Source organism: Alligator sinensis, unplaced genomic scaffold, assembly GCF_000455745.1.
Source record: "Alligator sinensis unplaced genomic scaffold, ASM45574v1 scaffold29_1, whole genome shotgun sequence".
In the NCBI taxonomy this organism is placed as follows: domain Eukaryota; kingdom Metazoa; phylum Chordata; order Crocodylia; family Alligatoridae; genus Alligator; species Alligator sinensis.
The window spans coordinates 2,870,164-2,887,933 of record NW_005841933.1 but is presented as its reverse complement, the minus strand read 5'-3'; the positions used below and the strand labels follow the sequence as shown (position 1 = coordinate 2,887,933).

Genomic DNA, 17,770 nt, shown 5'->3' with positions numbered 1-17,770 from the left:
TCCCTCTCACCTTATTGCTGTTAAGACCAAATTCTCTCTGCCAAGGTTTCACCAAATTGATATGAGACATTTGGAGCATTTAGTTGACCTCATTGACCTACCTGATGATTTTAAACAGCCTCTTCAGGAGTGAGCACCATAACTTGATCTGCTTTTCCACTGGGCTGGGCATGCATAGGGCGGTCATACTGGATTTCACTTGGGCCACGGGTGGATTCTCTTGAGCAGAGCTCGTGAGGCTTACCTTACAAAGGTCTTCCTTTCATCTTGTTGGTGGGTATCAGAGGTCAGTTAAAGTTGGGGAAAATCCTCTCACCTCCTGGGGAATTGCATTATGAGCAAACAGATGAAGTAAACTCTTATCCTAGTTCTGCAGATGTTCCTCTATAAATGTTAGTGGCAGCATTTGAAGAGTCCCCCTAAACCTCTCCTTTAGCTTGTTGGTTAGCCTGTGATACACTGCAAGAAAATTGGGATCAGACCCAAAACAACACAGCAGGATTCTGCAGACACATTTCCATGAAACTGATGCCCTGGCCTGTGAGAATCATACTAGGAAGTTCACCCAGCTAAAAACTGTCTATGGCTTCAGCCACTGTGTCTGTCTTGACAGAAGACAGTCTTACTCAGTTGTGCCCTAGGATATATATTATCACAGGTCAGAGGCAGTTCTTAGCTGTTTCCCACCTTGTGTGCTTGAGGTTCTAATTCGGGGGTGGGTGGAGTGCTCTGGCTAAGGCCAAGAGTCCATGTCATTGCCCAACATCTCCCTAAATAACTCCTCATGCACCCCAATATCCTTGTACTCGTGCTCTGCAGGTTACTTTAGGACTATCTGACATGAAGATAGGTGCTACAGAGGGCTGTCAAATTATTTTAAAATGTGATCGTGATTAGTTGCGTGATTAAAAAAATTAGTTGCTATTGTGATTTTAATTGCACAGCTAAAAACTCAAAATTATGTGCAGAAAAAACCAAAATTATGCAAATTTATGAAGGTACTCTGCATAGTTGGGGAGTGGGTGTGTGGGGGAGGGGAATTTGTGAAGGTCTGGGGGGCTGTGGGTGTGTGTGTGGGGTTTGGTGCCCAGGGAGGGGTCCCCGCGTGCCCTGGCAGGATACAGGGTACTGTGGGGCAGGAGTGAGGTGCAGCAGCAGGGCTGGGGTGGTGGGGGGGGGCTGTGGCTTGGTAGTGAGGGGTGGGGGCATATCACAACCCCCCCCAAACAAAATAATATCCCCACCCCAACAGATGTCCTCTTTTTTGAAACTGGAAATATGGTAACCCTACAGGAACACAACTGGGCAGTGCGTAGACCAGTGCCTAGCAGGTAAGTCTCTGGAAGGAAAGGGCCAGGGGGAGACGGAAGGGGTGGGAGGTAGATTGAGGACCCCATGATGAGGGAGGGAGTGGGGCAGGGGCTGAGGTGAATGGGGCCCCACTGCTGGAGTGGGACAGAGCTGCATGCAGCTCATCCATGGGTGCGGGGGTGGGGAGGGGGGTGGCAGGTTGGCTCCCCACCACTGTGCGTACCCCCAGGGGAGGCATGGTGGGCATGTGCTCCCTGGATTTGTGCTCAGGGTGGAGGCGGGCTGCCCACTGCAGGCTGGGGCTCTGTGCTCTGCTGCCTTTGCCCTAGGAGCTGCATGCTGGCTGTGCCATGTGTCCCCTGCCCACCCACTGGAGGAAGGCACAGTATGGCATCATGTGGCTCCCAGGGTAAAGGCAGCAGGGAGCAGAGCCCTAGCCCAGAGAGGGCAGCCCACCTCCACCCCATGCAGAAATTCAGGGGACACATGCCCCCATGCCTCTCCCTGGGGTATGTGCAGTGGCAGGGAGCCATGCCCCCCCTACACCCCTGGACAAGCCTCCCACAGCTCCATCCCACAACCCACCTTGGCCCTGGGGCCCCATTCAACCCAGCCTCTACCCCGGCCTCACACCCTCCCTCATTGCGGGGGCCTTGGTCTGCCCCCATCCTGGTCCCTTCTTCCATTCACCCCATCCCTCCACCCCTTTCCCCCCCATAAACTTACCTGCTGGGTGCTGCTCTACATTCTGCTGGGTTGCGTTCCTGGCCATGTGCGTGCTGCGGCTGCTTGTGTCTGTGCATGCTGCCACCCCGCCCCCACCGCCTTCCTGCTGCAGCAGTCAGGAGTCCACACCTGGGCTGCCCTGCGGTCCTCTACACTGCCACCAGTGCCCTACTGGGCAGTCCAGAGGCAGTGATGATGGCAGTGGAGCAGAGCCCAGGCACAGGCTCCAAAACCATGTGCGCAATTAATGCATTACAAAAATTAATGCAAGAACCAATGAACGTGTTAATTGTGCATGTTAATGGTGACTGACAGCCCCAGTGCTACATATACCTTATACAAGGGTTTCTACCTCTCCATCCTGTAGGATTCACTATTCATTAGGTCCAATTCTATCTGAGTCCATTATGCTGGATTGCCCCCATGCCTCCCCCTGAATTCCATAGCACAAATGTCCTACAAATCTCTAAACTTTTTGGTCCGACTGCATAGGCTAGGATGCCAATTGCCGCCCCTACTGGAAGTGACAACAAGGAAATTTCTGTTACACCAGCCCCCAAGCACTGAATTTACCAGCCTGAATATCCTATGCCCAGTTGTACCATGGCTATTCAGACAATGAGAGTACATCTCCATGTGAGTCGTGATCTCATGCTTTTAAACATCCTGAAATCTTTTCCTCTAAGTTCAGGAGCCTATTCAAATGCAGCAGGGAGCACAACTTTAAATTTTTCGTCAGGTCTGTCCCATCCATTTAATGTAGGCTTCTGTAGCTCTTGGCCCAAAACAGAAGAAAGACAACTAAATGTACCAGCAAGGGAAGCCTGGTTCAAATCACAACCCTTCTCAAAGGCATTGAAATCACCTTCTTTACAACTAGGGCAACAATTAAACATCTAAGCCTGACTCCAAACATGTAGTTGCCATGACATGTTTTATGCTCACGTGTCAGATTACTGGCCTGTCATGCAGGGGTCTTTAAATATCTTTCTTATGAATGTTTTCTACCAAGACAAAGTATCATATCAGGTTTTATACCCTACGTATGAATTTCTAAATGACTTTATTGCTTAAAAAGTCAGGACCCTTATTTAACTTACTTTCATACCACTCACAGAACATTGTAAGAAACATACAGTATATACCCTTTTAACGTTAAACTGTGTTTTTAATACGCAATGGCAAAACAGAAGTTCTACAAGGCAGTGACACAGCAGTTGAGCTACTGTAATGGGGCTCTTTTTAGGATACCTTTTTACCTCATGTCAGAGAAACATGAGGTTTTAGCATTTGGTGGAAGACCAAAGAGGTCATGAAGACAAAGGTGTAGTCTTTTTGCATGAACATAATTGTGTATGAGAGTTTGAAGTGGAGATATTGGGGATTATTTAGGTAAATGACTGCCTGCAAACAAGGAGGTGTTTATCAATGGCCCCGGAGGCCCTTTTAGTCCTATGTTCCCGAGTTTCTGAAACATAAGGAATAAGTTACTTAAAAGAGTTATTTGTTGTTCTATAGTTTGCAATTTTCAAAGACTGCACACACAAATTCTGTCTCCAGCTCAGCCAAACTGCAATGTTATTATGTAATAGTTAAAAAACAAAACAAAAACACAACACAACTAAAACCCCAAACCCCTGCTGATCTCTAACTCCCCCTTTGACTCTAGATCATAGCACCATAATAAATACAAGATACATGGTTGGCTTAGGCACACGAGGCACACACTAATAAGCTTACAAAAATAAATGATCAGATATCAGTAATGTTTCCTGTTCACATACAGGTAGATTACATTATATTGCTAGAGTTGAAAAGACCAACGAGAACTGTCTGACCTTTGCAGTGTACCTCTTATTAACAGTGTGGCACATTTTGCTTCTGTTCTTCAAATTCTGATTTGCATAGAAAAAGCAAGGTGAAATAATTAAGCCATAAATTAAAAATTAAATAAGAAGTATACTATCAAAGAGAATAACTCAAATGTTTGTCATTAGCACATAAGAAAACAATACAAGGTAAGCATTAAGCTGGATTCTGATTTTTTAGCAATATTTGTTATATCACATGTTGGTTTCATAACTGCAAATTAAATTAATACAAAGTAAATGAAACACTATTGCTGCCAGGTGCAGCAGTTCAAAAGATTTACAAAAGCGGCTTTGTTTTAATATCTAAACGTAGTTAAAAGCATTTTGGATCATCAACAGAAGTCCCTTTTTGTATAGAAAAACAATGTTTTTTCTTTCCATTTGTTCCTGTCAGCTCCAAATGCTGAATTAAAAATTTTACAAAGCTAGACAATTTGTAAGTCACTGCCACCTCTGTGACATGGAGAATTATTAGGCTGGGCTTTTCTACAGCTCATCATGCTTGTATGTGAACTCCCGAGCAGATATAAACCCATCACTGTCTTCATCTTCTTTATCAAAGATGTCTTCAATCAAAACATCATGCTGGCTGTCATTTACTGCTGCTCCATGCTTTTCAAATTCCTTCTTCAAATACATTTTCACCTATTGGACAAGGTAGGACATTAATAATCATCTTAATGGGTATTTGAATAAACAGTATATTTGCTAAGTGGCATTAGGCAATAAATATCTATTGCTCATGTCTCAAAGGGGATAACAGACTTATCTAATGGATAAGTTTAGCGAGGACAAAAAGGTCTTTTGTATGAGAGGCAATGAAAACAGCAGGTGCAAGTTACTCTAAAAACTACAGTATCTTCTGAAAAGTTAATAATAATATATCCTGTAGTCTTGTGTCTATGCTGGAAAGTGAAAAAAACTAGACAATGGAAATTTTTGGCTACCAACTATTTAGGTAACAAAGCACTGTCTTTGGATATAGATATTTAGCAACAATTCAATACAAAAAAAGAAACCTACCTCAGATCTTTGCTACCTACTGGACCTACCTGTCCATTGTAAGCATTTGCTACTAGAATAGGAATTTGCTACTAAATAGGAATAAAAATATTTAGTCTTAGAAACAAACAAATAAACAACAAAAATGCAACAAAAACAAACAGGCCAATGCAGCGGCAGGATCTAATAAATACATATCCTAACCATAACCAGTTAGCTAACCATAATCAGTTAGTATACAGTTAAATTGCATTTTCAATAACAAAAATCAACACTCATTCTATTGTCTGAGGTTTAGCAACTTGAAATCCTCAGAGGTCTAATCTGCCATGCTTTTTACCAGGTAAAAAGAATATTGCCCATTTTTAAGTAGTTATAGTTCACTTGCTCCAGAATTACCAAAACATTGTTTAATGTCGGCCTGTTAACAGCAAGCCACATTGGTCATATGGCTAAACCATATGTGGCTCAGTTTCTGTCTTATTCACTTCAGGATATTATTTTATGCTTGATGCTTAAGTCACAGTCAACAATCCCTCAATTTGAGGATGATCTCTACCATAGCTCATTGATAGGTCTTGAGGTAACTTAAGAGTCCCATCCTTGAATTACAGACCTATCCTCAGAAGTTGCGGATCTTTCTGCAGGGTAGAATAAGCCAAAGGCCTATTCCTTCCTCCACTCTCTTTTCTCAAGAGCAAGACATGTCACCTTGAAATGGACTGGTACTCAGTTGAGGTTGCAGTGACATTGGACTCAGTTGGCAACCAGATCTTCCCAACTCTTGATGTTTGCATCCCTTTTCTTGAGGTATACTCTCAATGTTTTCTTATGGCATTTCCTCTGCCCAACACGAGATCTCAGGTCTTTACTAAGCTGGGAGTAGAGCACTTGTTTTGGGAATCAAAAGCCTGGCATCCATATACAATATCTGGCCCAGCAAAATTGGTGCTTGAGGATTGCTGATTCAATGTTGGTAATATTGGCTTCAGCAAGGATGCTGACATTTGTGCAGCAATCTTCCCATTTAATGTGGAGGATTTTCCGGAGGCAACATTGTTGGTGATACCTCTCCGGGCTCTTGAGATGATGGCAGTAGGTTTTGAGCACTTCCCCTACCCAGTAGCCACCTCTGCTAGAGAGTAAACATTGTTGAGGAGGTCCAGCACAGGATCTGGTGCACAAGTGCTTCCTTCGGGAAATTGTTTTGGTGTGTTTTCTATTCATCACAATATCTGGAAAGACACCAAGATCCAGATCTACAGTGCAGGATGGTTGTTTTGAATACTTTGATGTTCAAGTGAAAACATCCCAGATTGAAGGTCCATCCCTTCAGTATTCTATATCAATTCTGGAAAGAAGATGGCTCTTAATGAGAACCAGGATGACTGTCAATAAATGGGAAACAGAGTTGGGATAATGACACATCCTTGCTTGACTCTAGTTCAGGTGACAAATGAATCTCTCAATGGTGGTATCCAACACAGTTGACTCATGATTCAGGAGTGCCTCAAAGTGCTCTTTCCATCTTGTTTGGATAGATTAATTGTCTTTGAGAAGCACTGAGCCATCCTGTAATCACAGGAAAGTAGAACCAGTGGGAGTTGGGTCTTAGATTGCTTTTGGTGCCTGGAAAAAGCTATGTATGTCATTTTTGTCAGCATAGATCTGGATCTCCTTGACTATCTTGCCACCACTACTTCTGATTTCTCAGATCCTCCTTTGAGCTTTGGCTATGAAGAGCTGATATGTCTCTTCCTTCAGCTGGGATGAGGTATCATCTTGCTAAACAGAATGAGCCCTTCTCTATTGGTCAAGAAGGGCTTGGATCTTGGCACTGCTCTCATCAAGCCAGTCTTGGTGTCAAAAAGTAAAGTAGCCAATGGATTCAGCATAGGCAATGTGCATGGTGGTTTTTATACCTCTTCCAAGAGTTCCTCAGTGTTGCCCTCCTTTGTGGACAGGGCACAGAGCTTTTCATGGAGACTGCTGGAGATCCTTATAGACTTTTGGATCTTGAAGAGAGTTGGTATTGAGAGCCCTTCACATTGCTTTTGGCTGTCTTCAGTATTTCACAGCAAGTTGGATGTTCAAAATGGATCTGCAAGACAGTGATCTGTCCAGTAGCCATTGGTTTCTCACATGGCTCACATGATACAGACATCCATTGATCATGGACTCTAACAATATTGTAGTTGAGGAGGCCCCAGTGCTTAAAGCAAGGGTGTCTTCAGGTGGTCTTGTATTTGTCACTCTGTCTTAAGACCATGCTCTGCACATTAGTTCAGCAGGATGCTGCTGGAGTTCCCAATGGTGCCACTCCAGAGTTCCAGGTCACATCCAACTCTGGCATTCAAGTCAGAGGAGAATGATATTGTCCTCCTTGCGAGTATTAGTCAGTGCATGGTCAAGGTTGGAGTAGAAATGACAGCAGCAGCAGCATTGAGCATTGGGGCATATGCACTGATGATGGTGACATACTGGCTGTTCCTGAGCTTAAGATGGAAGGTCATAGGACATTCATTAATGCCCACAGGGAGCTCCATACATTTACTGAGGAGCTGATTCTTGGTGGTAAAGCTGATGCTGTGAACACATCTGTCCTGGGCTGGTTTCCTCTTCTAAAATAAGGTATAGCCTCCAACCTCTTCCCGCCGCTGACCTTCATCTGGTCATCTTGTCTCACGCAGAGCTGCAATGTCGATGTTGTATCTCACTAGCTCCTTATAGATTATGCCAATTCTTCTCTCTGGTTATTTGTTGTCTTGGTTATTCATCAAGGTGTGAATGTTCCATGTTGCAAAAACCATTGTCTTATGATGTTTTCAACCACAGAGAGAGTGATCCCACTGGACACAATTATCTAGCCAGAAGCAGATAAGAAAACCTAGGTTTAAGGCACCTTTTCTAACACCTTTATGTGGGATGAGCAGAGGGGATTCTGAACAGGACTGCTCAGTCATGGTAGCAGCTGCCAAATTGCACATCTGGTCTCAACCCAAGTGCAAGATGACCCTCAGATTACTGTAGCCCCAGTGTAGATTTGTGGCTGGAGATTGCTAGATTTACTAGTTCCTGCATTTGTCACCACTGGTCCATTGCTACAGGGCTTTTAGAGGTTAATACAGGACAGTGTGTTGTTTCCTGTGATAGCCACATGTGTATGACTTTGTTTAATGCGAGGAAGCTGGTGTGCAGAAACAGCAATCACACGATCTTGACAAGGTAGACATCTGAGCTTAGTGACAAGATGTAGCCTTCTTCAATCTTTACAGCCACTGAAATCCTGACATCACCTTCTGCCTGATCCATCGCTGAGGACTTGGGGTTGGACCCATGGTTTATCTGAAACCTTCCCTCAGGCCTGTTTGCCATGGGTGACCCCGCCAGGAGTTTGGGATTCTGACAGTTCTGAAGATTATCAGGACATACAAGCCTCTCCACCACTACAAAGTCTCAGTCCATGGACTGGGGTACTTAAGTGTTTAGTACATACAAAGACATTAATGCCATATTTACTCGGGTATGAGACAAGTTATTTCCCCCTCCATCAGCAAAGAGGGAAAAGCTGCTTGTACATTGTCTATAGTTAAACTGCTGCCAAAAGCAGCATGTGCTCAGTAATAGTAATCAACTATGAAGTTGATTAAAATACAGAGCATAACTATAAAACACATGGCCCATATCGGGCAAACATGCTGATGGGAGCCTTTTTGGCCCTTGAAGAAAAACAGGTGGATATTCTCTCTATAGGCAATGGGCACCGGGCTAGAGATAATGGAATACCAAGCTGACACCAGGAAGGCCAGAGCCAGCCCTGACATCCTCCCCATGGTGCCAAAAATGCTTGATCTTAGCCAAAAGGCTGAGATCCTGTGGGAACCTACTACTTTTCTTCTTTAATTTCGTGTCAGACCAAATCAGTTTCAAACTGCATCAACTGAGCAAGCTCAACTGTTAAAGTCTGTGTGGTGCTACCACCGGCAAGTATCCTGCCTCCTAGACTCTTCAGCCTGGGGCTTCTGATACTCCCAAATCCATGATAGACATCCTATATGCAAGCCCAAAGCCTAGAAGCCTTGGAGTTTGGATGCCCCTGCGCTTCACTTGCTCCTAGCCCAAAGGCTGAAGGAGCAAGCTAGAGGGAAAGCCCAAGAGCAATCCCCCATTACCATAAATTGTGTAGCTGAGACACTCACATTTGGAGGCATTTGTAAACTCTTGCAGGGGTACTTGCCTGTAGTGCAATGGACAGATCTCCACCTTCTAACTATACCAAGTCATTCAAAGCTGAGAAGAATGGTATCTCCCCTGCCAGGTAAGTAAAACAATCTGAGCCGAAAACCACCTCATGGTGGTATCTCCACAAGGATAGATGAGTGCAGCCCATCTGAATAAAAAAATACAGTAGTTGAGTAGTGTTCGTTGTGCTCAGTCCTCCTCAGTGCCAGCTTTTTTCTGAGTCATGGTGAGCTACTACACTGAACACATTTTTACTTTCTCTTTGCTCCCACAGCTGAGGTACCGTTCTTTCCTATTTCCAATGATTTGTTTCTTCACCAGCCTTAAATGTCTGGGAAACATCACCAAACAGGGCCCCAATCAGTTCACCCAGAATCCCTTTGTTGGCCCATCTCCTCAGCCTGTCACATATGATTACTGTGACCCTACCCTCCATGAGGTGAAGTTGAACCAGGCTGCCCTGCACCTCATCTGGCACATACATTTTGGAGGACTCCAGGGTTTATGACAAGGACACCTGGTTCCAGTTGCAACTCGGGGGCTAATTAGCACGTGAATCCTTTGTGAGGGCATATCTAGAGTATACACATATACTGTGCACTGCTGAGCTATGGGGTCACATGTGGCTATGTGGTTTGAAATGCTGTTGCCTCTCCTGGGGCCCAGCCCAATGAACTATATGGTAAATTATGAGCTTTTTGCCTTTGGGCAAGTATCATGCAGTTTTTACTCTATATAAGGATGTACAAAAGTGTTACTTAAAAGTGTATTTGCAGTTGGGCTAAAGCTTGCATCAGTTAAAAACAAAAAGATAAGATGTGTCCGTTCATCCATCAGTGTTTTCAAATTTGTTTTCATTTCCATGTGCTCAGGGAGAGCAGGGTCTGAGAGCAAGAGGTAGGGGAAGGACCTGCAGGGGGAAAAAGTTGGGGGGGGAAGAGGACAAGAGGGCCATTTTACCCCCCCAGATTTAATTTAATCAGTTGTAGCAGTGCAAGAGGGATAGATTTAAAGCAAACCTCCAATAATTAGATTCTATACCTGGTAAAGAACAAATTTATAAATTTATTGTGGGGGCTGTCTTACAATCAGAGTTGTCTTATATTTGAGTAAATATGGTAAAGTAAAAGCTCTGTTATTTGGCATCCCCCGGGAACGGGGAATGCAGGATAACAAAATATGCCGGTTAATTGAGTGGCCCCAGCCGCCGCTTCTCATGCCGCATCTGGGGTGTCCCTCCACCCCTTCCGTGGCATCGCTGTCCCTCCTGCTGCATCACTGCCCTTCCCGCGGGGCCCCCGGACTGTGGGGGCTTGGCAGAACAGGCTGCTTTGCCCTGAGTCATGGGGGCTCGGAGAAACCGGAAGTGCCATAGTGGGCACTTCCGGTTTCACTTTATTTTACAAGCTGGCATGCTGGTTAATGGAGCATGCCGGCTTGTAAGATGCCGGATAACAGAACTTTTACTGACTATAGATATCTTGCCATGCTGACTTACAAACAGAGGGTTATTGCATTGGATTAGGTTTCCAGTTCCAGCAAATGGGTTCAATTCTAATTCAAAGGAATATGAATTAGTCTCATTCTATTCCCTCCATGGATATTTTTGCTCATCATAAAAGTTAGCTATATTTTATAGTGCAAGTACAAGAAAAGGCCCAAAGGTGCAAGACTGGTGTACATTAATATGTCTGTATGGAAAGAGTTTTGCTGTCTCACTTGAAACTGAAAATCAAAAGACTAAAACCTATGTATAAAGAATAATTCTTAAAATTGCATTTTGTCTAGCATTAAAGTCTGTACTAAAAATGGATACTATTATGAAAATGAGCAAACCAAGAAAAGTGTTAAATCCCATTCCCTTTCCCAAAAGTAACATGCCATGCTGATGTGCCATAAGATATTTGTGTTACCACAACTGGGTTTGAAGGCCACATGCTGACAGAAAAACTAGCAACTGAATGAAAAAAAATGCCAAGTAATTTTTATTTCTAAGAAGCTGTAGTTTATACAAGTCAGTATCAACAATCCTAAACTTGGTGCAGATCCAGGCCCCCTGTTCCATACTTTTCAGAGTCATCTCTCTAACCTTGAGGCACTTGCCCAAGAATGTGCCTTGCTCTGACCATGTGCTTTTATAGACAAGATCAAGTTCACACTTTAACTTTCCTTCTCATCCCCACTATTTACTTTACTTCATTCTGTCACTTAGTTAAGAAGCACAAATCACCTCATCCTTGGATAGCTTCCAATCATCATTAAGATCCATTTCTTGGAATGACTCATGTGATCTTGGTCCATTTCTGATTTCTAGTAGGTCAATGTTGAATATAAGTGTGCTCTCAGGTGGAATTTTTCCTATCAAGGATGTTAGACATAGAGACAAAATAAAAGACAAAGTGAACTGAGTACCTTAGGAAGTCCATCAATATTTGAGAAAAGACTTCTTGTAAACCAGGTTATTTGAAGAAATGTAAGATATCTGGCAACTGGACTATGATATTCTCCTCTCATACAACACATACCTTTCCCCCAGAAATCACACCCCAAAACTGGGGCACATGTATTACACAGAGAAGCTGATTTTCTGACTTGGAAAGAAGCACCTTGTTTTGATTCCTGCTCCACACTGCAGTGACTTGTATTACTATTCAGGCAGCTGAGGGTGTCAATTGACTTAATGGCTTACAGTATATGAGACAGTTTATGAAGACAGTAAGTACATGATTGGCCTGTACTGGAGTAACCTTCTGATTGCCAGCTGTGCTGACTTTAAGGCAACAGAACAGATTATTAGCTTATTTCCAAGTATATTATCTGACTGCATAGCTGCTCGGTGTACATATATTAGGCAAGTTATTTAATTTTACATGCATTTGAATCGGCAGCTGATTCTCTAGGTAAAAAAATGGTTGTATTTTTAAATTCACCACACATGGGCTCTTACAACGCCTTTCAGCATTTATTTCCAGTCAGTAAAATAGATAAGCATCTTCAACCATGTTAGTGATTGAGCTATCAGAAGTATATTTCCTCTTTGGCATACCATGTTATTTTGTGCCCTCTGCTTAGAAGACACAGAAGAGTAAATATCCTTGCAAACCATATGCCAGACAACAGCCCTGCTGAGAACATCCTGAGATCTCTGGGACAGTTTCCTCCCTGTAATCCCATATAATACGTTGGGATTTACAATCTCCCAAAATCTTAACTATTCAGAATCACAGCACAAGATATGCTAAAAGCCATTTCACAGGTGGAAATGAGCAGTGGGTCCCAGTACTACAGCTCAATTGATTGTTGACAGATGTGGAGGGCAGAGCAGGGAATACACTTCATGGGATTGCAGGAAAGAAAGTCTGACTCATTCCCCAGGTTACAGAGCAAGGGCAGGACAAATAATTGAGTGGCTGGTAATATCACATGTGAGCACTGAGCAAGACAGTGCAGAGAAAAAAGAAATAATCCAGTTACTCCATGTATCTGATAGTTTTAGCTCTTCAGCAAACATTTCAAATTAAAAGAATGAATACTTTTGAAATTTGGGTGCCAAATCTCCACTACCTTGTGCACAGTGTCAGCAATCAAGTGTTGCCTAAAATGGTACCAAGTCAGAATGATACCATCTGTCATCCACTTTGTCCTGTTACTTATACCTGTGCACAGTGATAAAGAATTTGGTGTTATAGGTGCACTACAGTCAACTGGCTGACCACAGTATATTACTTTCAAATTCTCCTCTATAAGCAGACTTACAGAATACTTATATACTTGCGACAATACAGTACAGGATTAAGAACATACTGAGCTTGAGGAGGTTTGAGATGTAGTACCTTTCCCTTCTTTTCCATAACCAAGGGATGGTGGAATTGTCAGTTTCCGCTTCTCTCCTACACACATATCTTTCAAGCCTTTGTCCCAGCCTTTAATAGCTTCCTTTATGCCAAGCGTAAACCACATGGGTTGACCATTGTTATGCTTGTGGCTGAAAAGAATGGTATAAAATATTTATGGTATAAACTGCAGAAACCTGAAGATTGACCATTATGCCACGTTGAACAGGCTCACATTACAGACCTTTAGCCACAATCCATAAACAATAACTGTACCTCTTTAGAGAAAGCAGGCTAGGCTTTGCTCATTTAAGTCTCCATATAAAGACCCCAAAAAATCTAGAGAGGTGTAAAGTTAAAAACACCTTTATTGCTTGAGCAATACCAATTTGTAGGGCTAATACCACATTTTCTTTTTATATTAGAAGCAGCAAATCTCCCTTGTTTCTCTGGTAATCAATTTCCACTTAAATGATTATTGGTCGGTATAGAAAAGCTCCTATAGTATTTGGAACTATTATTAGTATAAGCTCTTATTAGTAAATAAGAAGATTAATAAGAATCTCTTATTAGTATATAGTCATGCCTATGTCCAATCATCCTCCCCCTACTCCCACCAGTGGAGCAAAGCAAAATCCCAGGCATTTGGTCAGGGTGGGGGCTGGAGCTGCGACAAGGCGGGCAGGGGGAATGCCTGCCCCTCCAGCAGGGGAAAGGGGCAGGGAAACTTTGAAGGCAGCGGGGAAATTATGGCCAGCTGGGGCCGGCACCTGTGCTCATTGCAGGGGCTGAGCAGTCAGGAGATACTGCTGTGGGGAAGGAGGGGGGCCATGGTCAACCTGCCTGGCACTGTGCAGCAGCCCCATCCTAGGGTGGGGGATGCCACAAGCCTCCCCTCCTCTTCCCTCCAGCCCATGATGGGGCCTGACACACTTCACCACTGTCTGCATGAATCAGAGCCACCGTGCTCCAGCCTGGTCAGGACAGTGAAAGTTGGGGCCCCCTCCAGCAGGACTGGGAGCGCAGGGGGCTACAGGTCAGGAGTGAGGGGCCCTGGAGGGGGGGGTGGAGGATGTGCAGGCCGGGAGCGATCCGGGGCCATTTTTTCGCGCCGCGGACTGTGGCCAGCAGCCCGGACATGCTGGGTCGGAGAAAGCAGGCGACACGCTAGAATTAGGCAAGGACGCGTAATGGTTGATTCAAGATTGTTTACTTACACCGTAGATGGTCACGGTGTAGGCTGGACAGTTTCCCAGGTACAGCTCTGCTTAAATCCTCGTTTGAGGACTCAGACAAAACTCTCACTCACGCGGAGTTGTCGAGGCTCCGTGGATCCTTTTTTGCGTGCAGGGAGAGGGATACGTTGAGGATTGCGCTCGGCGACGGGGAGAGGCTAGAGGCTAAAAAGACATTTGCTGCCATCTTGTAATAACCTGGTGGGTGGAAACCACTCAAGCTTTTTATGCGGCTAGCAAGCCAATCACTAGCCGCCACGTGGGAATAATTTAGAAACAGCCAATAGTGGGGCACAAATTTAAATACAAATGGCGGGAACTCCTTGCAACGTGCATTTCTATGCTGCAAAGAAGAAATGCACCCTGCAAAGAAAGCTTCAAATTGGCGGGAAAATAATTCAGTGGTGCCAAAGCGCACACAAAACAAAAAATCACACCCTTGGGTTGTGACAGAGGAAACTGGCAGTGCCAGGGGTTTGCAGGCTGGGAACCCAGGGTGGCAGGGTATGGCAGTGGGGGAGTGAGGGACACTGGCAGGGGCGGGGGGGGGGGGGGGGGGCCGTCTGGCTTGGCAGTGAGGGGCAACAGCAGAGGCAGGGCATCAGCGTGTCACTGCCCCACTGTCATATTCCCCCCACCCCCTCACGCATAACAGATGTCCTTTTTCTTGGACCTGGAAATATGGCAACCCTAACATGGCCTTACATGTTGAAAAAATGGAATGAGTCAATGCTTAAATAACTTAAAATTCTGCACCCTGGAGACTACAGGGCACAGAATCTCCCTGCTGGTAACACTTGGAAAATCCCATTGCTAGCAGCTTGACACTTGCGGGTACTCGGATATTAATTTGGAAAAGAGATTTTAGAAAAACATTGGAAAAAGCACCTCCAACATTACTTTCTGCATGAGAACATAAAACCCATATTGGGTCAAGTCACCTGACTCAGTATAGGGTCTCCAGCAGCAGAAAACAGTAAATATTTTAGAGGGAAAGTATGGTGACTCAGCCTCTGTAATGCTCTCCCTGGTAGCTCCCAATGAACCAGTCCCTTCCTGAATTTGTCTAATTCTTTTTTTAATTTAGTTATACTATCTGCCTCTACAATTTCCTATGAGGTCTACACTATGTGCTGTGTAAAAAGTATTTCCTACGATTTGTTTTAAACCAGCCTCCCGATGATTTCAGTGAGTAGATTTTCTACCTCAGTAGCACTTAATCCTATCCCAGTAGTGCCCAGCCCCAATCCTGCTTTGGTTACATCCACTTCATAGTTCTACAGCTCTGCAACTAGGGCAGTGGTTCTCAACTTTTTAAGACCCGCAGCACCCCATAATAAACTCAAGGCACTCTTACAGAGACTTGAGGCACCTCTCAGAAAATACCAGCTCCTAGTTTTCATTCATTTTTTTGTCTACAGAAAAATAATAGAGTAGTTCTATTGCAAAAAACTCAGAAAGACCACAACAAATCAGAATGGTTTTAGTACTATGGATTCCTATTTGAATTTTTTGGGTTTATCTTGTGAATCATATTTACACACCTAACATTGCAAAACCCTGTGGTGCCCTTGAAAGGCTCTCAAGGCACCCCATGGAGCCACAACACCCAGGTTGAGGATCACTGAATTAGGGCCTTCCTTTAAAACTGGTTAGAAAAAAATAAATGGAAAAAGTATTGTTAAAGCGTGTTGCAGCTTATCATTGATTTTTCATCCTGTTTGAATCAACAGCTCTATTTACCAGACATTTAACAAAGGTACTTAAAAAAAAAAAAAAAAACTTACAGAAGTTAGTCAGCACTGGAAAGTTAGAATGACAATAGAACTCCTTTACAAGAGGCAAAAGTAGTTAGCTGTAAGAGACAAGGATCAAATTTTAGCTAAAACTGATCTATAAAGAAAGAACAAGACTGTGATTGTACATCAACACTATGTCTTTATTTAGACCTATCCTGAACTAAGTATTTTAGTATATTTACTAATATCCATCACAATAGGAGCTGACTTCCTTTCATGTAAAAATCAGCAGTGATTAAGTCCTTTGCAGACTTAAGACTTACAAGACTTTGACTATACTTCTTTTTTGGGATAAAATCTGTTTCTGGAAACTTTTTCTTCTTGTTTGATTGACTTATATTTTGATTGGTTATTCCTTTCCTTGAGTGCAGTTTATTATTTCATTGCTGGAAACATCGTTTTTCTGTAATGGAAAGATGGTTTTAACTGAAAGGTTCTATTAGGTTTCTTAGAGTAAGATTTTGGGACATTTGCTGCAGTCAGACATAACTTTATACCAGAGAGAAGTCCTACAGTGATACTGAGGTTACATTTGAGCATGAAGTTATTCACAGGTATATTTGAAAGGCTGAGGCCTGTACCTAAACTGAAAAGCATGCTGCTTAAATCCCAGTCCTTTAATAAGCTTCACAAGGGGTTGTCTGGAGTTTTTTGGAGGACTGGGAGCCAAGAACTTGCTTTTGCATATCATCCATATTGCAAGAGACAGGGAGGAAACGAGATGCTTTCTTGCTCATGTTCATTTTTTTAAATGGGAACACGGTTCCGTTTAAAGTTTATACTAGTGCCACAGAGCACAGTCAATAACTATACACGTGGCTAGACTCATTAAAAAAATCACTGTGGAAAACTTTTGACCTGGCACTTAACCGCTCAGTTACACATCATCTCACCTACTTAGAGAGCTACTTACGTGGAGTGAAACATCGAACCATCTTTTTCCAAGTAGCCTTCGTAATGGACCAGCATCATATCCCCCCATTTCGTCTTCCTGTGACAGATAAATGGTTTCTGGAGCACCTCAACCGTCACTTCGGCTTCTGGAATGAGAGCCCCAGCCGCAAAAGGAACACACGCGAAGAGAAAAGGAGCCCAAAGTACAATCATCATTTCGGTTTCACCGCAAGGGAATTTAAATGGAAAAGAGAGAGAGAAAAATGTCTGTATTACAGATGCAAAAGCCACATTTTTAGGGTGCCTGGGCCTGCCTTGAGGTAACGCTCCCAGGCCCTTTTCTCTTGGGGCAGTTTCAAGCAGTGCCTACAGCTGCCACCTTACAGCAACCCCTTAGGTTCCCTGCACAAGTGGATTCAATCCCCAGCTGGACACCCGCAACTGCCGGCTGGGCCCCCGCATAGGTCCCCCTGTCACTTCACAGGACCGCGGCTCGCTAAAGAGGGGGGCGGAGCTGCATGGGGTCAAGCCCACCCTCGCTTGCCCGCCTCCCTCCCCCCTCAGCAGCAGACGTGGCAAACCCGGCCACCAGGCACGCTCGGATCAGCTAGCGGCTCCCTCTCCCCCGCACGCGGCAGGGCCCGGGAACCGCTCCTCGGATTGGTCCTCCGCGGGGGCCGGGCCTGCCACGGCAGCCACCCATTGGGAGGCGTCAATCGCCCCGCCCAGCCAGGGGCAGTGCCCGGCGGCGCGCGGCCAATAGGCTGGGCCACGTCGGAGTTCCCGGAAGAGAACGTTCGCACGCCGCCGAACCCCGTGGAACCTCGGCACAATGGACCCGGCTTCTGCGCGCGGCC

The 17,770-nt window shown here is 44.3% G+C and overlaps 1 protein-coding gene and 1 pseudogene across 3 annotated transcripts; both read right to left on the bottom strand.

The window, feature by feature from the left end:
* Positions 1–3,598: 3,598 nt before the first annotated feature.
* FKBP14 (FK506 binding protein 14) lies at positions 3,599–17,736 on the bottom strand. 3 transcript variants are annotated; one of them, XM_006019588.3, is made up of 5 exons: positions 16,933–17,735; positions 12,986–13,137; positions 11,383–11,510; positions 9,148–9,300; positions 4,420–4,553 (listed from the first exon to the last, which is right to left on the bottom strand). In XM_006019588.3, exons 1-4 carry the CDS (start codon positions 17,127–17,129, stop codon positions 9,181–9,183), a joined length of 597 nt encoding a protein of 198 aa, XP_006019650.1. In that variant the 5' UTR covers positions 17,130–17,735; the 3' UTR covers positions 4,420–4,553; positions 9,148–9,180. The 3 variants fall into 3 exon arrangements, with proteins under 3 accessions (XP_006019649.1, XP_006019650.1, XP_025054756.1); XM_006019587.3 differs by lacking the exon at positions 9,148–9,300 and having other exon boundaries at positions 3,599–4,553; positions 16,933–17,736; XM_025198971.1 differs by lacking the exons at positions 4,420–4,553; positions 9,148–9,300 and adding an exon at positions 9,510–10,062 and having other exon boundaries at positions 16,933–17,736.
* LOC112549580 lies at positions 9,051–9,236 on the bottom strand (annotated as a pseudogene).
* Positions 17,737–17,770: the final 34 nt, after the last annotated feature.

What these genes read in the sequence shown, in the direction of transcription:
- FKBP14 (XM_006019587.3), bottom strand. Translation starts at nt 17,129, where the DNA reads ATGATGATTGTACTTTGGGCTCCTTTTCTCTTCGCGTGTGTTCCTTTT. An exon ending in GGTTCGATGTTTCACTCCAC is followed by an intron (nt 13,138 to 16,932) that starts GTAAGTAGCTCT and finishes CATTCTTTTCAG; the next exon opens with CCACAAGCATAACAATGGTC. An exon ending in TTATGGAAAAGAAGGGAAAG is followed by an intron (nt 11,511 to 12,985) that starts GTACTACATCTC and finishes CATCCTTGATAG; the next exon opens with GAAAAATTCCACCTGAGAGC.